The 22,614-nt window shown below is 42.6% G+C and overlaps 1 protein-coding gene across 9 annotated transcripts in view; it reads left to right on the forward strand.

Moving 5' to 3' along the window:
- The window catches only part of LOC111242950 (uncharacterized), a 62,353-nt gene that overhangs the window by 11,781 nt on the left and 27,958 nt on the right, over window positions 1-22,614 (forward strand). For 8 of the 9 annotated variants that reach the window (XR_015319507.1, XR_015319509.1, XR_015319506.1 and 5 more), the window contains exon 2: window positions 18,976-19,158. Coding sequence is in view for 4 of the 9 variants with exons in the window: in XM_086978018.1 (XP_086834144.1) it covers window positions 18,976-19,158 (183 nt within the window). In the remaining 5 variants the exon portion in view is untranslated. Of the gene's footprint in view, window positions 1-14,862; window positions 18,563-18,975; window positions 19,159-22,614 lie in introns of all 9 variants that reach the window. The other variant, XM_086978019.1, reaches the window with a different exon arrangement.

A 22,614-nucleotide genomic window follows, 5' to 3' on the forward strand; every position in this document is an offset into this window, starting at 1 on the left:
TGTGCACGTCGAGGAATTCACTGTCAATGTATATGTATCTAATCTGATAACGGCAACCGTGTACATTTACCACCTCTGTGTAGAACTCACGGGGAATCACTTAGATATTGACGCTGAGAAAAGGAACTATCCGCTGTTTTTTTCGCTTTTGCGTGTCGTGACTATGGGCCACTGGATCGTCTTGAACAGGGACGGAAGGTATTAATGTGGGCTGAAGATAGTTTTTGTGTGTGCGCTTCTTGCAGCTTCGCGAGTCGAATTCATTATCAATCAATGTTATCGCATCGTTTTGACGCTGAGTTATGGCCTTAGACACAGTAATCTCTGTTGCAATGGCACGAAATAGAGTTCGTAGCAGATAATGTAGCGCGTTACTGCTAATTACAGTTTTTCTATTAGCTAGTGGTTGAGAGCTATATACCAGAATGATACTATTCGTCCGATCGTTTCACGTTTGCGAATTGCTACATCTTCTCTTCGACTTTTTCGTCAAAATGGGGCAATTTTTTATGTACTGTATGTCACATCTTAGGACTGACTGGATCTATTTAGAAAAGATCAGCCGTTTACAACTCTTTGAGCAAATCTCAATTTTCGCTAGATATGGCATAGAAACAAATGGACGTTTCGAGAATATGTGTCACGCTAATAATCTTTCTCTGTTATTTGCCTGCACCATTATTACTAATAAATGTTCTGGGTCTTATGTCCGCTGCTGCCATTAAGCGGACAATTAAGAAGTGGGCTATGTGCAAGAACAATTATAATACTCTTGGTCTCTACAGGAGGGAAAAGGCATAACGTAAGATGTTATTTACCCACCGGAATCGACCGTGTCGCTCAGTAATAGTTTCCTGCTTCTAGCTATTGTTATTTATGTAGAGCTATGTGGGCTTCTACGTTGTGTATGTACGAGTGTATATTTTAGTATTTATTCGGTGGCGGCAGCGGCAGTTCTGCTAAAAATCTCCGTTCGTGTGATTATGGCAGCTTATGCTGTTATTCAGCTCGTTGTCGAGATTTTTGCTCAGCGGCTTTCGGAATCGTTGTTCCCATTGGCAGCAGTTCGCCTAATTGATCAAGTGACGAGCCTTTTGTTTGACTGTATGTCGTCGCTTCTATATCCGCCTTTCGGCGTTAGGTGCTATACTGAACGTTTACGATCGATTATTTCATTTATGACGATTTTTAACTTTCTGTTCTTACGCCAACAGGCTGATGCTTTGCGCCGTATAAGGGTCAATAAGGGCCAACCGCAAAGCAACGCTTCTTGCTCCGGCCGAACCCATTTGCGTCTTCGGAAACGTCAATATTCTTGTCTGAGCGGTGTATGTATAGGCGGTGTATGTTCTACGCAGTACTCGTCGTGTCCACCTTGTGATGACCGTCTACTTCCGACTGAGTCGCCGTCTGATGTTACAGCGATTCTCGACTTATGGCGCTGGGCTACAGTCGCTGAGGTTGTACCCGCATCCCGTTTGCTGCTTTCTGTAACAGCGACATCGTTGTTATTTCTGCTATTACTTCCATACACGCTGTCGGTTTTACTGGAGCTAAGATCTGGTGTTGTCTGAGCCAGCGATATCGACAGCCGCAGCTCCGGATCCATGCGGCCAGCAGTGCCATTGCAGGAACGGCAGCAGTCGCTGGTGGCCACTATTAGCGTCGGTGCCATTGATACCGTCGAATCTAGTGGCTGTGGCTGGCGAATAGTAGTAAGTAGCATATATGTAGCTGGGCACTGATTGAAGTGCTTGTAGCTGCCACATTCGCTCTTTCTTTCTACACGGTGGCTGTCCGTCCGTCCGTCCGTCTGTCCGTCCGTCTATCCGTCCGTCCTGTTGGTGGCCGATGCTGGCCGTCGCCGTTATCGTTGTTGGTGTTGCGCCGTCAGTTCTTTTTATTCACTATCATCAGCATGAGATTTGGCTGCTGCTGCTGCCGCCGCCGCCGCCGCCGCCGCCGCCGCTTACCCTGACTGTTCTTACTGTGTTGTTTGCTTGATCTGCCTGTCTGTCGATTGGCGCGCCGCGCCGTGTCGCGTCGCGTCGCGGCGTCCATTGCTACACTGCCCGCTTGGTCTCGTGGCTGCCTGGCCGTTTGCGGTCGCTGTTTGCTCGGTCGCCACAAAGCGACCGCCAATCGGCCAAGCGACGAGTCAGCGAGGCAGCCTTGTGCAGACAGATAGCCCCAGCGTCGAGTTAAGCCGCTCAGCCGGTCGTTTGGCAGCAACTAGCAGCCAGCCAAGCGGCCGAACGACGACCAGCTAGAGCGACACCAATGCTGCAACTGTTACCACTAAAACAGTCACGGCAGCAGCAGAAAGCTACTGCCGCCGCCGCCGCCGCCGCCGCCGCTGCCGCTGCTGCTGCGTTTATGCTGTCACAGTACGGGGCCAGCAGCGGTGCTCGACTATGCTATAGTAGAAAAGGCGAGTATATAGACAGACATGACGCTGACTGCCGTGGCGGTGCTGCTGCTGCTGTTGATCGTAGTACCAGCCTTAACCTTGGCTGTAGCAAGGAGCAGCGCGTCCATAGGCAGGGGTTGCGGCTACCGCAGCAGTACGGAGGGTGACAACACAACGACAGCAAACAGCGACAGACAATTTAGCGACAGGCGTACCGCAATAATACCTACCTACTGGTGGGGCATAGTATAACAGCGCGCGCTAATAGCGTCACATTACTCTAGCCGCTTTTGGTGTCGTTACTTTTGATGCTGCTAACGCGCTGTCGCACTTCGTTACTATTCTAGCTAATAGCTGATGCAGCTGCTACAACAATTGCTGTCTATCTAACTGATTGTGTGTGCGCGTGACCACAGAATGGCGCCGAGAACGTTACTAGTCCATAGCCCGTGCCACAACTGGCGCTAGCTGACAGCTGCCAGTGGCGCCCCTGGAAACAGCAGCATCGTGAAGGCTCCGTCCAACACTGACGGTGGATAGGCAGTAGCTAGATGGCGCCATGGTACCAGCTGCACCACCGCTGTCGACCGCATGAGAGGCTCACACGTAGCGTAACGATTTACGCGAGACGAAGAAACGCAGCAGTCGACAAAAAAAAAAACATGTCGTCTACCACAAAAACGGGGAAATAAAAAGGAAGAAGTGGGGTAAAAACTCGCTATTGCTGCTTCCGCTACGAACAGAACCGTTGCCGCCGAGCACTATGTCCCCAATTCGCGGTATGAATACCGTCCTACAGCGCGTCTAGAGGCGTTCGTTACTGTTGTCGTTATTAGGGGGAAGGGACTCACCTTCGCTTGGGCAATATCTCTGTTGTCGCTTGCGGTAATGAAACTGTACACTTCTAGCCAGCTAAAATACTCCATGATTAATACTGCCCCCCCCCCCCCCTGTTTAATGGCTCTTGTTGAGTGCCGACACGCCGTTGGCAAGCTTAGGAGTGCCATATCAGCCTAGACCGGTTCCCTCTACCCGAGTTAGGAACCTTGGGGTTTCGGCGACGTCCATATCCGAATAGGTCGACCTAGTCAACTATGCCTCACCGGGAGCAAAGTCAACGCGTTGCCTGTCGGCCGTCTCGATGTGGCGACTGAAAACCGAGTCCATTGTCGGACGGACATAAACCGCCAGCGGCAGTGCATACGCTGGAGAAATGATGAGTGATTTAATAGGGTGGTCGAGTTATTGACAGACTGCGTAATTGAGTTGCTTGATACGGCGTCGTATCAGTCTTTTTCGCACCATGCTCCCGTAAGGCTATCTATTAAAATGCCCAGTTTTCGCTAGATTAGTTCGTGTAGAGTCGGCCCGCCCAGCTGCTTGATTGGCTAGCTGAATGTAGTTAGTAACTCAGCTGAGTCTGACCTCTCGGTCCGACTGTCTGAACGCCAACAGAGCGGAGCGGACGCTAGCGAAAGAGTGTTAGTTAGTAAACTTCTTTTCGATTTGCTTTCTTTGTAGTTCGCAATCCGTTGTGCGCGGCGACCACTGGACACGTCTGTTGGTAACATTGCGATGCTCAGCGCGATCTCTGTCCCGGAGTGTTAGTTTCGCTGACCACTGCGGTTCTAGTTTATTGGTAACAAACAACAATGGCAAAAAGTCTGCAAGAAAGAGGCGAAACGCCATAATTCACCAGCTCCCAACAATAGCTAGTCGATATACGTTTGTTTGATGCGATAAACGCTATCAATCCTCATGCGTTATAGCTAAAACCGTGATATCACACAGTTTAACAGAAAATCAAACGTTCGATATCGCTAACTGCCAATTAGAGATCTACAACTTGCTTAAAGATAGTCAATGTTTCCAGCTTTATCTCGATGCATCCTTGCTTCCTCGAACGTTGTCCTTGATTGCACATATGCACACACACATACACACCGACACGGAGAACGCGTGGCGTTCTCGTTTAGTGAATAGAAATCGGCTAACTGGTAAACATATGTTGTAGCAGTCATTGTGGAAACAGTGTTGAAATGAAAGTACAATAGAGGATGACGACATCTGTGCGTTTGGATTTCGGTAACAGAACTGGGCTTAGTTTTCGATCGATCGAGTCGCTCGGCCGACAGTACAGAGTGGGCACATTAAACAGGCTCATCATAGTTTTTCGCCAAGCTAAAATGTTCTGTTCGGGGAAAATAACAATCTCAGGGTTGTACCTAGTAGAAGACTGCAAAAAGATGACAATAATGACACCGCATAACGTACTTGCCAGTTTACGCAGTGATTATTTACATTCTGACTAGTAATCGACAGCGCCCATCGTCGAGGATTCGGGTGAGCGTAAATCTGTTGTATTGCCATGATTGGAACGAGTTGATTTTCGACAACGCCAAAGGTATACCTTCGAAGGTCTTTCGTGTCTGATATCGTTGCTGGTGACAGCATGCAATCGATGCGTATGTACTTAATAGGGCGCGACGTTACTCTGCATAGGAATATGCGAAAGAAAAAAACAAGTAGCATAAATTTCAACATCTGCTACAACAAAGGATGTTCGGTCAAACATTTGTTTAATAGTACTGCACACTATGCAATGGTATGGTTACTTACTAAGAGAGGCATCGTGGCAGCCTCGAAGAATATATCGCGAAGAAAATGAGCATTATGAAGGCAGTGGCCATTAATCGCGTGAGCGCCTGTTTCAATGTGAACGGGAAAATAGGAATCGACCTTTAGCGATACATTATTTAATTCAATAGCCGTGTTTCGATGGCTAGTTGTATGTTATGCTTGCCACCACCACCACCACCACCACCATCACTACCACCACCACCACCACCACCACCACCACCACCATCACCACCACCACCACCATCACCACCACCACAACAATAGGAACCCAGTTACTCTTCTCTCTACTGAGTGTAAGCAGTCACACTGGGTTATCTGTCATTTGAAAGTGTCAGCGGCTGAAACTTTTTCAAAGCTCTGGTTGTATTCGTGTAGCGGCAAATTAACTAATATGAGAACTACAGAGTACTCAAGTCGACAACGTCTTTTTGAGATAAAGGATAAGGTATTGCCATACGCTTTTTGAAAAAGTTTTTACTGCTCGATTTGTAAGTTTGTAATAAATGTCTATCTACTTTCTCGCTTCGTCGGCCAGAAGTAAAAGGGCTTACGTAATTGAAAATTAAAGAAGTATAGTTTTGGGGAGCGGACGTTGCGGGGGGCGGTGGCTGTGTTACTTCATGGATGAAGCTGACTGGCTGAGCTTGCTTGTCGTAACAGGACTTATCGTTCTTCTTTCGGGCCTGACTGACTCTTAGTAACCGGCTTGACGATTTAGAAGAGGCAGATCTACTGCGGCCATTCTATGGGGATTCTAGAGATCTAGATACAAACAGAGAGCAGGGTTGACTGGGAGCTGCTCGCTACCGTTAGAAATAAGGAAACGATTTACGTAAGCGATTTGGCGAATACGTTCAGTGGAATCATGTTGACCAAGCGGCTCAACGACAAAGCATTATTTTTCGTTTGGGGAGCTTCGGGTTTCGCTATATCTAGTACGAGTTGTTTCTGCCTATTAGAAAGTGTATAGTATCAGAGGGTGCTGCCTGAAGCAATAAAAACGGTAGGGATTTTTTTTTTTTCGCTAAGTTTCGTGAGTATGCGGTTGCTGTACTGTTGTACATAGTAACAATTAAAATTCGTTTGGGCGCAATCGGAAATTAACCTTCCGCAACTTCAGGTTCACTTTGAAAACAAATAATTGTACTCCAAGCATTGTAACTATGACTTAAACTGAGCTAAGCAAGTTGATCAGATTTCGAAAAAAGCAAGATCATTGTCTCAGTTTTTTTTGGCCATTTTGGTCAGCATTTAATAACACTAACTTCTAAACGCCGCCATTAGATCGACCCGAAAATTCGTGATTTCACTAGAAACTGATTTATATTTTCTATGCATGTCAGACTATTTATGACCAAACAAAACATTACTATAGAGGCTGATTGTTAGAAATCGGGGTAGGGAGCTCAAGCGGATATCCGGAGACTCGCGCTTCACCTTCAGGCGCCGTCACCCCATCGATGACAATCGAGGAGAAATTTAAGTACACAAATAACAAGGCTATGCGGCCTGCTGTACGCCAAGACACGGCTACCATAACGCGTTAGCGAGTAACGTTTACGTCTCGTAGAGGCGTCGACTCTCTTATGGGTTTTTCCGATTCCGTTTTCCTATATGTTTGGTAGTCATCGTTCTATGACAGCAGAGAAATGCTGAAATGAGCTACGCCTGTTTACACGTATGGATGTTGTACTCACAAACGGTGACCTTTCTTCCGTGATCATGTATATGCGTACATGATATTGGCTTACTGGTTAGTTTTAGGTAGGTGTAAAAAGGTTAAAACATTTTTTTTATTTCACCAACTAAAGAAGCAAAGTTTTTACGGCCAATATGATTTTCATGCGAGCAGAATGTTAAGATCCGAAGACTGATTGCATCGAAGCACTTAGCAGAAAATTGATCAGAGCAGAAACAAGCACGATTGATCACTGGAGACCCGGTCGTATTGATTAACCTTGCTACAGGAAGCTTCGAGGCCTTCCGCCAAACTTGAATGTGAATCGCATAATGCCGTGACACCACCTTCATAAGCATATGCTGCATAAAAACAAGGCCACATTCCTGGTGAACTTGGGTTGTCAATACGAAAGTAGGCCGCATGCATAAGTTAAGGTAAGTTGGGGGACATAATAATAGTAAGCACAGTTATTTGTTAATTTCGCCAAACTTTTTTGTGACAACTTTCATTATATAAACAGGCGACTGCATATTTAATCCAGGGACAATACAAGCGGTACTGACTGTGGTGTGAACTTTTTCCACTGGCCACTATTTTCGTGCTTACTTTTGCCCTCGTCTCGGATTCAATCAATCAGTCAATCAATCAATCAATCAATGATATGTCAGATGCGTCGATCTATGCGAAAGCGATCTGCTTATTTATATCGATAACCATAATCCACATAGATGGTCGGCTCCGGGTTCGTTGAGTCTGTCGAAAATCGCCGATCTTAGTTTCACATACCGGCTCGTATCTGTAAAGCTGCAGCATATTTCGTGTATATTTCTATCAAGAGTCGCGGAAGACAAAGGTCGCCTATAACTGAAATCTTGACGCTCTTCATCGCTGCCATCGATGGTTTTTATTATTTCACCGGTGGGATTTTTCTCGTAAAGGCGAAATGTTTTCAGCGTTAATACTACTCCTAATGCTTGTGACACACGTGAGGGCCTACGAATAGAGTTCATTACGAATAGAAAAAGGGTGGGAATATTTTTCACGAGGTAAATGTAGCAGGACGATAAGCCACAATTGGAGACCTAATCTAATAAGTTGAAAAAATGACTGATTGTCTCAAATTGGTATCGAACCCGATATTCGGAAATTGTGCGCCTGAAACAGTTAGGAAATCGTTCTTTACTATACTCATAAACGTATACACATCGCTAAATAAACGTGCCTCACTGCCGCATCGATCGGTAAAGCCTTTATCAACTCCGGCCATACTTCCGACAGAGAAACAGACGGACTGATACACGCAAACTGGAAAATTGAAATAGTTATTCATAGAACGTTCTGTGGCCCTAGTTGATACCGCGTTGAAGTGAGCTCTAGTGAGAAACATTTGCTTATTTAGTGACAGGAGTCGTATCGAAGAGGAGTTGCTCCTTTGATTCTTCTAACGAACCAGAAATATCCGCTAATTTATTCGCGCGTTCGGTCTGGCAGACTGGCAGCTTAGCTTTCCGTCGACTGGGTGCAACCTGTGTCTGCTCGCCTACCGACCCGCTGTCGTCGCCGATATCATTACTAATGCAGGAAATCGAGGTGCGCAGAGAAAACGGCATAGTAAAGAAATTCTAGAAGCATTAACTGTTGCTACGAGCGATAGAAAATGAGTTTACCATAGCTGGCATTTAACCTGCTAATTTAAGTTACAAAAAGTTACGCCAACCAAACGTTGGAGTATAGGTCATCTATCTTCACTACTATCAAGGATGCGACAGGTGCTTTGTATCCGTAGGTTTCTTAATGCTGCAGTTTGTTTGGCCTTGCTAAGGCCTCCCTTCGTCACTTTGAACCGAGACATATTCCTTAACTCGATTTTTTTCTCGTGGTAATTAAACCGTACCAAAAAATATCACATGTTCTTTATGAGGTCATTGACTTGTCAACTCACATGGCTGAGAATAAGAGTGCGTTGTGTGTCGATATCCCGCAATGAAATTTTAATGATCCAATCAATTATATCAGTAATCCATTGTCAATGTTACTATCAATGTTACCCTCTAAAGTTTTTCGTTCTACCACAAGTTTGTTTCGGGAAGTTGCGTAAGTACAAAGCGAACTTTACGAACAACGTCAAATTATGATTAATGAAAACCTGATCGAATTTGCTATTTTTGTGGAATCGTTCTCCAGCGCTTAACTTAAACGTTATTTGGAAGGAAACGACTTAGTTTTACATAAGTTGATATCGCTGACCGTAAAAGAACTTCCAAACGTTAGTAATGAATCGATAGCTAGCCATTCTGAAATTCAACCCTTAGCTAGGGCAAAATTTTACTAAGCTATTACAAATAGTTTTTCTATATGCAAAAAACAACCATATTCTACGTTTCTCAGTTTTAGCTGCCAGGGTCTTCAAGGGAGTACAACATATGAATGGTTGTCGGCAGGCCCATGTAGGGAAAACCATCTTGCCAAATGACGTTCCAGTATCAAAGCAGACATTCTACCTAGCGGTTTCCTACGACATCCATGTTATTCGTTAGATCTGTGCATTTATAGGTATATGGCCTAATTGCGTTCTGTTGAGTAAACCGTTGCACTATATAATACAGAAAGTGGAAAAAAAGCGTCAACGACCGAATGTTACTGGATACAAATTCACGAGAGAACTACCTATAATTATACGTACGTGTACAGCAGATATGTTTCGAAGGCGTGCATAACGCCAATGCCACTTGATTAGAGAAAGAAACTGGACATCTAAACGACCCGGGTTAAGCTTACAGTGGTGGCAATCGTCGGGGGAAACGTCAAGTAGTAGGCTGTCGCCGTCATTCCACTGAACAATGTGCAAAAATCCCATAGACGACACTTATTATATCTAGTGAGGATGCTTTCTGCCGCTCCACCATCGATCAGCCGTCGGCGTATTTGGACAAGTTGATTTTTCTGGGCATCCTGTTCATAGAAATATGGCATTTGAGGCTTTTGGCCGTATTAGGTAGCCAGGTCAGACCCTGGCAGGGCAAGCCAATGCGGAGTAGTTTTCCCGCTATTGTTCCGCTAGTCACAACAGCTCAGCCAGGTGGCTAAGCAAATATATGCGCCTAAATGTAATCACAATGGTATATCCGTGACGTACAACTATAGGAAAGTCTAGCGAGGTCATTCAGTCAAATTATAATATATTAACTATGCACCTCAGCCCCTATTCGATCGAATTGACATCGAGTTGCGGCACTCGTCACCTGTTGCTCGTTGCCGGCATATCAAAGCTTGCCTTATCTTGTAATGTTTCTATAGGTGAGCATTTTTATGCCAATTCATGAATATACCGCCATCGTTGTTTCAGCAAACGTATGCTGTGCTAAATCCTTCCAAGTGTTGACAGGCCAGCGCTCAGATCGTGGAAAGGAGGAAGTAGTCCCTATGTTTTTCTACAAAAATACACCATCAGTACCATGATGATAATGATGACATTGTGCTCCCGAGACTTTTTTGCCTTGACATCGTCGGGCCGTCTTCAACGAAATCGATACGTCTGCTCCGAAGCGGCGGATTGAGACGGAATGCGCCCATTATTTGATATTGATCTGCGTACTTTGACAGGATAGGGGAGGCGGCATAGGTTTGCTCCCAGCGGCATTTGTTTTACGCCGGGGCTGGAAACGTGCCTTTTGGGGTTGTACTTTGGAGATATAGCCATAGGAGAACCTAGTTGCCGTTATAAAGACTATCAGAAGAAGCGATATGCCTAAATAGCTGTTGTTCTCTATGGTAGAAGCAACCGATGCCATTTCGGATACTCCGAGCAGATTTGTAGCAGTGAAAATAATTGAAGGAGGAATCAAATCAACGCGATTCGGAGCTTCTTTGTCTCTTTGAAAGAAGACCAAGAGGGGCGAGCATTCAGGTGATACCGAAACTCCCATTATTAAATAAAGATCTCTATATCTAAATGAGTATTCGATTAAACATTGTGTTAACAGGGAAAAATGTCAAGGCGCTCTCATTCGGAGAGTTTTCGATAAATTAGCGTGTATACCATTGTAGCCGTTTGGGTGCTAGTCTATTTGTAGCTAAGCAGTCCTCCCAGATGCTGAAACATCTTAGGTTCACTCAGTGATTCATTGACAAAAGTGTTCATTCCGATACCAATATTTTTATTAGAAACACCAGTTATTCGAACGTGGCTAGAAGAATTTGTAGCTATGATCCTTCCTGACGTTAGACGTATCATGCATGTCGGGTGCTTTTCTCCGTCATAATTCAGCTGAAGATGAACCTGTAACCGTTACGGACCTTTGCCGCGCACCTGCGCCAACTGAACTTCTGTAAGATAGAAAAACTCAAGTAAGAAGATGTCGTCGCCACATTTCAATAATCTCGGTGCTCTAGTTCGTGTTTCTGACGTTCTGGGTGATCGCTGGGTGTTTGCTTGTTGAATAAATATACGCTGTACCCGATTGTCGGGGCGCGTGACAATGACGTTAGTGCTGACATTTAAATTGGATCTCCGGACGGCGAATAGATCGAGGGTGTGCTCTTGGGCCTAATTCTAACATTATAACAGCTCGCAGGACAAGGAACCCTCGACTACTTCTCGTACCCTACTCCCTCCGATAATCTGGTCACCTTTTTGATTGCTATTCGTTGATGTCGTTATGGTGCCGCTGAATTCGATCCGCAAATGAGTGTATTGTGCACGTTCCGAGTTCGGTCGCTGTCAACGATGTCACGATCCGAAAGCCCTTGCAGGGAAAACATCAATCCAACGCTCGTCTAGCCGTGTATTGTTTTTACCACTATTTGAAACGTTTAAGATGCCACTGTTTAATTCTGTTTTCAGTAGTGAAATCTTGTTCGATCGTATAGGATGTCGTGTTCCTTCAAACGAAGCCCAACGAGAAATTAGCAACGCGAATAACAACGTAACGTAGAACTCAAGTGTGCGTAGGGCATAAACAATGACAAAATTAACTGTTTAATTATGTTTCACTTCTCGTTACAGTAGTTTTCTGTCACCTGGGCAACGAATCTAGGGCAAAGCAGACGGCTAGCGACTAGATAAGTTGATCAACGTTTCTCAGTGTTGCGTTCATTTCAAGTTACAAAAATGGTGGTTGACGCAAATATATGAATGGAGGGGGCCACATAATTGAAACTACCATAACTAATCCTTTGGACTCTATACGACGCACTCGTCTCACTTTTGCGTTGAGTAACCGCTAGCGAATTCCTGTTCAAATGACGTAGCTTCTTCGGAGTGTCGTCAAATTTATTATATTAAGATTCAAGGTTGTTGTTAACCGTAATTCGATAAGGGCTTTATCAGTGCTCACAGATAAGGTGTGCTCGATGGATAGATTTAATTTGGAAGGCCCCAATAGAGCGAACGTGATTAGGACGTAACCCAGTAAAAAGAGTCCAAGCAAAGTTTTTTGATAGTGTGCAGGCTGATGTCATTAGAGTAGTATTATTTCTACGCAGAACTCCAATGTCTTCAGAGACCGGATAGCCAGGCATGGAGGTTGGGAAAGGCAGCGTAGTCCTGTCAAACTTAACTATAGCCGATAAGAGCGTCACACGAAGACACATACTGCTAGCTCACGTTCGATAGTCTAGTAAAAATCTATGATCAATATCGATGTATTACAGATTAGTACGATGTTCAACAATGATCGACTGTTGATTAAGCGGGGGAAGATGTACTATATAAGATATCCATAGTCGAAATATTTTTACGACGAGATATTTTTTTTTTTTTTTTTTATTTATAAAAAACGAGACGTGCTCAAACATGTCGAATTATTTCGCCGTTGCCTCAAGTTTCGAATCAGGGATTGAATGGTGATGAATGGGGTAGCGTCATACGGGTGCTTGTCATGAGACGAACTTGTTCGCCCTAGGTCTCCCAAGGCAATTCAATTAAACGCGGGGCATTTCAATAGTGTGCAGTGGTGATCAGCGATAGATTTTGCGTGTCTCGTTCTGTTTCGAGTTGTATTAGAATGTACATCTAGATAGTACATCTAGTAGAATCTTCGTTTTTAGAGATTGGATTGGGTCCTGTATTTTTGCTTTACACCGTGTAATAGCGCACTGTGTGGCGAACGCCAGTTGCAGATCCTACCCAGGCCTTTCTGACAATTGATTATGTTGTTAATGCCTCTAGATTCATGAATGATCGTATAACACTATATGCAGATGCGATTACTTAGTATATGAAAATAATTTTCGGCTGTGCACGAACTACTCGTGTCCGCTGGACTGACAATTACGGAAAATGCCATTTTTGTATGGTCTATTCTTTGTCCAGGCTCTATTTTAGGGATTAGGTAGCGAAAAAAAAGGCCCTGTTTGCGGCTTTATCATGAGTGCATATACGTGAAACTAATTACACATAAATCAATAGAGATGAATCTGTAATTATGTTTAAATGTTCGCCATGTTAGACGGTCTCGGCTTAGAGGCTAAGAATTTCAAACATTTCGGACCCCACCTCACCCCCATCCCTTGGTGTTGTTTAACGTGAACTTTTGGCATTCATTATTAATTTTTCGATCAACTAATGGCACTCACAATAGAGATTCTGTGCGATGATGAACTTGAAAAATGATTGATGACGTGTTACTTCAGAGTGAACTCTACCGCTGCAAAAGTAACGGAAAGTACGAGGCAGAATGCCGATTGTATCCATATCGTCTATAAGCGATGGATAATGTCAGCACAAAATCAAAATTTTTTATTAAGTGTATACCACACAAACTGGCAGATATTTACTTTCACTTGATAGGTGTCGCAAGATCTAGACTTTACAACAGTACAAATATCGGTTTAAAATGCAGTTTTGTTGTATTAAAAATAAACGTGTTAGCACGAGTACGGGGGAGCTTGTATTCCTATCAGCGAGTTCTACTGGCGGAAGAATTCGGCATAGCAAAACGAGATCAGGCCACGATATTCCTCTACTATTTTCCATTGATGAAGCCTTGATCATAATTAAATCTTTATCCTGTCTGCGGCTTAAGCAGGCGGGTGTGATATGGCATGCTTTTATCTATTAGGCCACGCCTCGCCCCCGGATTTGCTTCCTCTATGATAGCATTTAACTATTCAGACTATCAACTATTTTATTAGCCATCACTTACCATTCTCCTACCCCCCCCCCCCTATTCTTATCCGTTTTTTGTCGTTGCTTTGCCTTCTTCACCGACGTGTGTTAGCAACAAAATGTCTGAACAACGTGTCGCTTAGACAGACGTTTTCATCCTTGGCGTAATGTTTTCTTAGCCTTCAGCAAACGCTTTCCCGCGCCCGCCCCTAGACGCTCACCATTGTCGTAAGAATCGCCTCTCGTACCCATCATTTTATCTATTTACCCACAATCTAATAATGCATCATTAGCACCAGTGGCAGCAACAGGAACAGCGTGTCTAGTAAACGCTGTAACAAGATGTGTCTTTTTTTGCCCCGATTGGAACAGAAAGATGCGCGAGAAGGTGGTTCTACCGTTGTTCGCTAGTGTTTGTGTCACGTTGACGCGCTAAACAACGCCTCTAGATCGCCATTTCTTAACGACAAGCTACCGCAAGAAAACTACTAATAATAACGAATGGCTGTTTTATAGTTCATGAGCGCATCGCGGCGTTAAACCCTGGTTTCTCTTGTAGAAAGTCAAAATGCGGCTGTTGAAAACCTACTTCTGTCCTCTTCCGACTCATAAGTAAAGCGGGCTCTTTTTCGAAAAGCAAACTTCTTTTGACAACTTAACAATAAATGGAAAACAGTAAATGTATTATTTACCAATTAATGTTGAGCGTTTAATGTTGATGAAGTGAATTAACCGAAAACAATTGAAAATTGTGTTTTAAAGGACACTGGGGAAGTTCCCGCGTTGCTTTGTTCCCCCCACCCCACTCCCTCTACTTTATGTCAATATGGTATATTCGTTTGTCTTATAGTGCTCCATTTATGTTTGGAAGTTCTGGTAAATACCGCCCTGTAAGTATGTGATTAATATTTAATTTGAAAGGGAACTTCAATGCAATTACCGGGTCCATTCGAATGGAATGGACCTGTAAAGACGATAGGGGGTAAGGTTCCGTGCTTTACGTTGTTCGTTTCTATTTTTCAGCAAAATTGTGGAAGTCGATGCGCATTACAGGATTATTTGCCATGTCCCACAAGTCTGCTAGAGAGAATAATTACATAGTATGGAAAAATACAAAAAAGAAATTATCTGCCTATCGATGTAAACCCAAAAGCCATCATTGATGGGTTTGCAGTAGTAGAACCTACGGATGGACCTTTCCCGATGCGTTAACTGTCACCCTGTGATTATGAGAAACAATACACATCTATGGTTAGGACGGATATCATCATGTGACGTTTTGATGACCTGGCAGGCACAAAAATTTAGGTATTCTAATACCAATAAAGCTATACTGAACAAAATCTAAGGGGTTTCTCTACAAGTGCAATATCTGCGTAAAGCTAGCCAGGTCAGGTCGATTCGGATTAGTGGACGCGAACGTATCCGACAAATATAGCCTGCTGTCAAATTTGCGGCCGTTGCAACATCATTACAAAGTGGCGTCCTGCTGAGACAAGCAGAGCTCACTGTTTTTTATTGCAGGAAATAAGTCTCATGATCGTTTTTTGGGTTGGTTAATCTCACACGTGATCTATCGATCGAATCATTTCGCTGAACTTAACAGTAGAAAAGTTGGGAGTCAGGTTGTATTTATGTCACCGTACGCGAAACATGGAGAACATTGTAGTATGAAATTACGAAAATGAAAAGAATTAAAGTTTATTAATATCATGAACCGCTATATGATGGGCTTTTTATTGTTACCGTGATCAGAAATGATACATGCTAGCATAGTTGTTGCCCTGTCGAAAGTATGGAAAGCATTCTAACGCAAGACGAAGGAAACTTTTTGAAGGAAAAAGCGTTCGTATATTTACTCGTTTGCCTCGTACTACCAATATAGCTTGCTTTTCTTTTATTTTTCAGCAAATTCACGAAATTTATATGTACTACCTGTATATTATATATGCAATATATTAACTTCCCTTGTTCTACAGTCACCTGTCTTCTATTTAAGTTTCGTTGATTATTATGTTTAGGTTTGGCTATACTGTTACGAAATAAGCAAATGATTTGGTTTATTACTAGCTATAGATAACGATGGCAATTAGAAGAACGTTACATCCTGTATTGATGCCAACTTCTTTTACGGCCTGTCGACTTACTGCTACGCAGTTTACTGTTTCAGTATTCCAATACAATTCGCTATGCAAGATACACGTTTTCGTGATGTAACATTTTGCCGAAATAACTGTGATTAGTGCTCCTGTAACCCGTGCAAAATGGCTTGAAATTAAATTGAACTTACCACCCCACATATGTAGTTGACTACTTTGTCTGTCAAGAGAAATCGAACTTGTCTATTAACAGGGGCGCAGCGCAACTAAGCAGACACAGCGGTGCATCAATCTCTAGAATTGATTGTAAAAGGCTATATGCCCCGTCTGCAGGAAGAGGCCTACATGTAGGCTTTCGACCCCTATGCCTACCAATTACACATATGTCGCCTTCATTACGTTCAGTAGAATCTGACCTCATGTAATCCCTTAACTATTCACCTGTTTGTTTCAAATAAGACTAAAAGAATCTCAATTCAGCTATTATTAGCAGCTTTCCATAGATGTGAACGGGAAATACTAGGCAGAATTTTCCTTTGAACTTCCCGTCCAGTTCGAAAAATTAGATGATACTGTCTTCATTCAGAGACGGGAACGTTCTCGTTTAAACATGACATTTCACGCACGTACCTTTTCCATAAAGAGAGCATGTTTTTTCCATGCTTTGATATTGGAAAGCCGCCGCCACCGTCATTAACAATGATAAATCCCGTGTCTCTTAAAAAGCATTGTGGGTCCGATGCCACCTTTTGGACCGTTGTCTCAATCAATACGCATTTGCCCATTGGCAAATCTGTGAAATCGGTAAATAATACGTAGCTTTTTACTGTGCTCGATTCAGCACAAGCTTCTATTAATAACACATGTCACTGGCAATTAGCAGAAAACGTTACCACTGCCTTTCTATCAACTTGCATTGTCATGCAGTGCGACCAACAACATGGTCAATACGATATAGTTGATTCTTTAAGTGTCTGCCTTTAGACATAGCTTTTAGACTTCTTTCTCCTATTTGAATACCTCATTACCTGCTCTATACTTTTACTTTGGCTTTATACAGCGGATCAAAGAATGATAACATGGTTAACGCCAGCCGAGACACAGTGGTCCTTCTTCATCACTCACTAATGGTCCTGTTACGTAAGTCATGTAACTTTCATTAGACAAGGTAACATAGCTCTACGTTAAGTGTTAGGACACGTGGGACCTTTACCGGCTTTTCGTCGGCCACAGCATCGTAGTAGTCGTGTAACCTTGTCGTACGAAGTTTTTAATAAAGAAAACAGAACTGGGTGCTTGTATTAAGGTTTTCCAACTAGATCCCAAGGAAATAATGACCATGTTATTTGTGCTACAAATTATCAACCATCGTCGCGGCGTCATCAGACGTAGAGATGATCTATTGGTGAAACGGGAATGATATCCACGTATCTATACTTTGTGTAGATACGTGGATATCATTGAGAAGCAGTTACTAGATATGATTTATAAGTGACGGTGTAGTTCTGCAAAAAGTTATTTTTTGTTTAAGCGCCTATCAATGGAGCCTCACAGGGTTTGCATAACTTTATATACAACCTTCTTTCTTATATATAAAATTATATATATACCTTAACTTTCTTAGGTTGGTGTTGAGGGGCGTACGATTCACACAGAGCACATACTGATTTTCAAATTCAAAAAACATATGTTTTTGTATGATATCCCTATGAGCAAGTTGCGACAAGGAAAATAGTTTCAGATAAACGTGACGTTTCTTTCATTTCGATTATCTTCTCTCTATTGAGACTGTATGAGTTCTCTAAAGCGTAGCTTACTTTCTGATCTAAAATTTCATCCAATGAAAAAACTCATTGGCATAATTGCGGTTACCAATGCGTACTTGTTTATCATACTATTTTGTCTACTTTCGTATGGATGTGACGTTTATCCACATAGAGGAAAGCGTTTACCAGACTGTCCCCTTTTTCTCTCCTGTGCATTTTTGTCGATACGTCGTCCTCTGTTTGGTATTCTCGTTGTTCGCCGGTTCCCCGTCGGATCATAGTTTCCGTCGCACTCAGACGGCTGCGCCATTTCTCCGTTTGGCCACTGATCAAATATTCAGACAGTTACGGACAAGTTCCATCAAAGCTTTTCGGCGGGGCTAAAACATACGACTCGTTGCGTATGGGAGCACGTCCGTTTAATGGCAACGTCGTTTATGGGCGAAAATGTAGATGGATCTACACCGTTGCCACTCCTATCGAGCATGCATATTCGTTCATACAACCATTATACTGTGGACTGTGACACCGTAGTTGGGCTGCGCTGAGGGTGCGATACTCGTCAATGGCATGGAGAAAATGATGCCCAGCCCCAGGATCGTCTGGATCAGCTTGTTGTGCTACGTCGCATCGCACGCTGCAGTATCATCGAGGTGTTCTTATCAATTTATTGGTACCTTATTTATCAAGAATTGCAGTGTGCTACGGCTTATCAGATGCAGCTCCTTTGTAAATTAGAAAGCTTGGGTAAAATCGTAGACAAGATACTCGAAGATCCAGAGGGAGGATCTCAGTTGGTTACAACGCTGAACATCCGTCAGTTCGAAGAAGGAAGTTTGAAACTCGTGCAACGTATAAGTTAATGAATGTTTTATGTGCATGACTTGTGTTTTGTATGTTCCTGTTGATATCGAATGGAATATGACTTTTCGAAATGCTAATTTAACGTAAATGGTCGTCCTAGCTGAACACATTTTTACCAACAGAATCTTTTGGTTGCACTAAATAGATATCTGAGTGCGACTTGTTTTTTTTTTTCTTTAAATAGAGTTTGCCCCACTGGGCTTGAAAAAGAATAAATTGTTAATAATCGAAAAATATACGTTATTATAGTCATCATCTTATATAAAATTACTAACGTGTTTTTCCTCTGCTGCAATTCCTGCGGACCTCTATACATAACGCCTGTTCGCCTCCGTGTATGTGCCTGGTGGTTCTCGGGTATTGCTGTTTGTGTTTCCTTTTGTTTATTATATAATTTTGTATTTCAGATGAGCGTACAGGGCGGTGGGGGCACTGGGCCCTCGAATTCATTGAGCGGCGCTCTGAGCAGTCTTCCAGGGCTGAGCGCAGGCCACGGCCCGCACGGCCATCCTGGGGGGCAACGACAACAGGGTCCTCACGGAACAATGATGCCCCTCGGACCTGCGCCGCTCGCCGTTCAGGGAGCTATGGTGCGACAATACACGAATAAAGCAAAACGATGTATGGATTTAGATACGATCATACACAGACACCCGAGCCGCCTCACGATTTCTGGCCTACAATTCATACAGAAACATACATATAATGTATATATACATATATTCATTCACTGGGTTGTCGAAGGGGTACTAACCGTTTTTCATAGTCCAAAGATGCCACTTTCATCCTGTAAATATCGAGGCAAAAGATGTTTCTCGTAGTAGTTGAACGATTACGGAGGAGGTTGATACAAGTGTTAGGAAAGCTGAGCAGGGCCAACACGTGAGTAGTCATAATATCGTCTAGCAGTTAAACATTTATCACTAGATAATTCCAAGGAAAAGTCTGTGTGAAATAACTTACTTAATTATATTTCCATTCGTAATGAAATCGAGCCATTTCTAGGGCGGACACGGGTGATAAAACGTAAGTTACATACGACAACGATACGCGTATAAAAATAAAATTTAAGAAAATGTGCACTAAAAAAACCGCTCGTCACAATCTTTCTTCCAGATACCATAGAAGCTCTACAGTGGTAAAATTGATAGTAGTTAGCAGAAAAATGGCAGAGGATCATTGATCGAAATGGCGCATATGTAACTTAATGTTATTATAGCAAAGTATAAAAAATGTTTGCTTTAAAACGGGCAATGCTTTTTCGATAAGTCAATATGTTCAGATTCAGCATTGCCACAATTCAGTTACCACTAACATAAGCATTATGACCGCATTAAGGATTGTTATTAACCGAGACGACCGCCTGAACCAGGGAAGCTACAATACGACTCCCGCTGGCAACGCCTGCAGCCTAAATACGTATAGGTAACATTAACATAAACAAGCTAGCAAGCCTGTAACGTAGTGGCAATAAGAAAAAAATTAACACGTGTTTATCATAAAAAGGAATAGAAATATATAGATATGTTTGTTACAAGTCGAGTAGGAAATTTTAGAGGGGCTGCTAATACGTTTGAACCTTTGCAAAATATTTACCTTAAAAAACTTAAAGTCAAAGTTGGTGCACTAAATTAGCATTTCCTTTATAGAAGAAATTCTTGGATTGGTTTGCCCTATGCGAGAGCAAAAATCAGGCTACTTCACATGATTTCCATGACTGTTCGGTTGTTCAATCACGAGTAATCAGTCACTGTGGCATTAATACGGCCCAAGGAAGGCCTGCTCCCAGTAGAAATTAGGAGGTAAAATAGATGGGATAAGCGGGAAAGATTAGCTAGAAATGGGGTATGACAAGATACTTGACGTGTCCTAGGTGGCCGATCTGTCCTGGCTCAATTTCTACAACTTGGGTGGTGTCTGTGCAACAAGCCTGGTAAGCTTATCGGTTGCGTGTTACCCACACGACAGAAAGCTATCTATTATTATTATCATAATAATAATAATAATAATATTAATTGCAATCATATGCTCATCTTTGATCGGAGGGGACTTACTTGTACAATGACCCAACTCTAATTTGTAGAAATCCGCTTACATTCTAGTCATTATTCAGTGGGCTATGTTAACCTATTGGCCTCGATCGATGTCTTTAAGAATAGTTATCCTGTGATATTAAATCATCATACCCTTTACCGAGAGGTTTTTCGACAATTAATCCAAGTTTGATCCTAATAAAACAGTTTTTCTTTTTTTTTTTTGAACAATTTCGAATTTATGTTTCTTATTATTAATACTTGCTTAAAAAAATATTAACAATAACATAATGTTATCATCAAAATAAGTTCCACTATTACAGTTCGTTGCTTAACTTTTTCTTATCGTCAACAAAAAAGTACCCATTACAAATTTGATTGATTAGAGAATTGTAAGTATTGATTTCGTTCCCTTTCTTTGTTCTATTTCCCTTCAAAGTTTCTCATTCATTATGTTGTTGTTCCATGGACTAACTCTGTTCGAACTTACGGTTCTAAGAACGTATCAGGTCTGGGCAAATCGCAGGACCTGTCAAGGCCTAGTTGTTATTACACATACAATTCTATCCGTAGTGATCCCGTGATGTACAGCCACCCACGTTAGCTTTCAGTTGTTGTTGACCCGCTAAGAATATGAACTTAGATACCTTATGGAGAAAGCATGGCCAGGCAATAACCTCGTTGCGTACGTACAAGCAAATGCGACGTACATTTATCAGGCCCTAGCTACACTCTATTTTGGTACGTAGAACGCATGCAGCTACTGATACATTGAGCAAATACCGCTTGGGTACCATGGCACTAGGTCAGATGTGGTGCTAAAATTGAAAATGTATTCAGAATATAATTGTGTTAAGTTATTCAATTAGAGACAAAATTACAACACATACACAACGCGGCTTCTTCTTGGATTTAGCGTACACTGGTCTGCCGTATCAGTCACAGCGAGGATGAATGTATAGGTTTTCTCTAAAGCTATGCAATTTGTATTAACTAGAGGCGTTTCACTGGATCCAGCTGAAAATACGTACGAAATGAGTAATTAGAGTGCTGTGACATACTATTTACGCGTCCGAGGTCTGATCTTTTAGCGTATCCCTGATAAGTCCGACAGCGTTCTGTTGTAGGGCCCTGATCAAACATACGAATCCTGCTTGACTGATACTGGCCTCCCCATGGAAACATCGAACTCGCTCATACCCGATTTTAATAAGTGCCTCTAAATTTTTCAATTAAAATCTGATAATGTTAAACAGAGCCGTAGAACTCAACGCTATTCATTCAACATTTACTTATCGTTACAGCCTTGGTTTTATCATACACTTGTATGAAGTTAGAATCGAACTTCTATGACAGTAATAAGTTATAGCAATAACAATATTTACCACGTCAAGATTTTAGGCAATAGTTTAAGGTAAGATGGCCCAGCTGTTTTAATTACTTAGACTTAGTATGTCATTCGACGTATTTCTCGTATAGGTTATCATAGCATGGTTAAATTTAGACTGGGGCAAAAAGGTTGGATATTCGGGACACTGAGGATCACATTACACCCGCTGCTAGTTTTATCCCATGTGTGTATCGCTATCATATTTGTATCACACAACAGCAACAGCTGCCGCAGCAACGACGGGGCAATTTGAAGTGGAGCACGGTGGGTGGGTGGGCATTGTCGAGTGACATTCGTCAAGGAAATAGGGCAGCTATATGTCGGGGATGTGCTGTTCGAAATCGCACGCTCAGGTAATATAATCCCCTGTACAAAGCGATTTGTGAAACGTTATAGAAGAGGCCGACTATTATCACCAGCGCCACACCGTCCAATATAGAAAACATTTCTCCTTCGGCCTTTGGCAAATTTGCAGTCACGTCATAGAACCACAACTCAATATGCACGTATTTTCCATGAGGATTCTGGAAATCGGGAAGAAAGAAGCCGACGAGTTACAACTGTTGTGATAACTGATCGTATTATATAGCTTTCTTCAAAAAATTATTAACGTAAATATCATT

The sequence above is a fragment of the Varroa destructor genome, unplaced genomic scaffold, assembly GCF_002443255.2.
Source record: "Varroa destructor unplaced genomic scaffold, Vdes_3.0 BEIS01000001.1, whole genome shotgun sequence".
NCBI classification, from domain to species: domain Eukaryota; kingdom Metazoa; phylum Arthropoda; class Arachnida; order Mesostigmata; family Varroidae; genus Varroa; species Varroa destructor.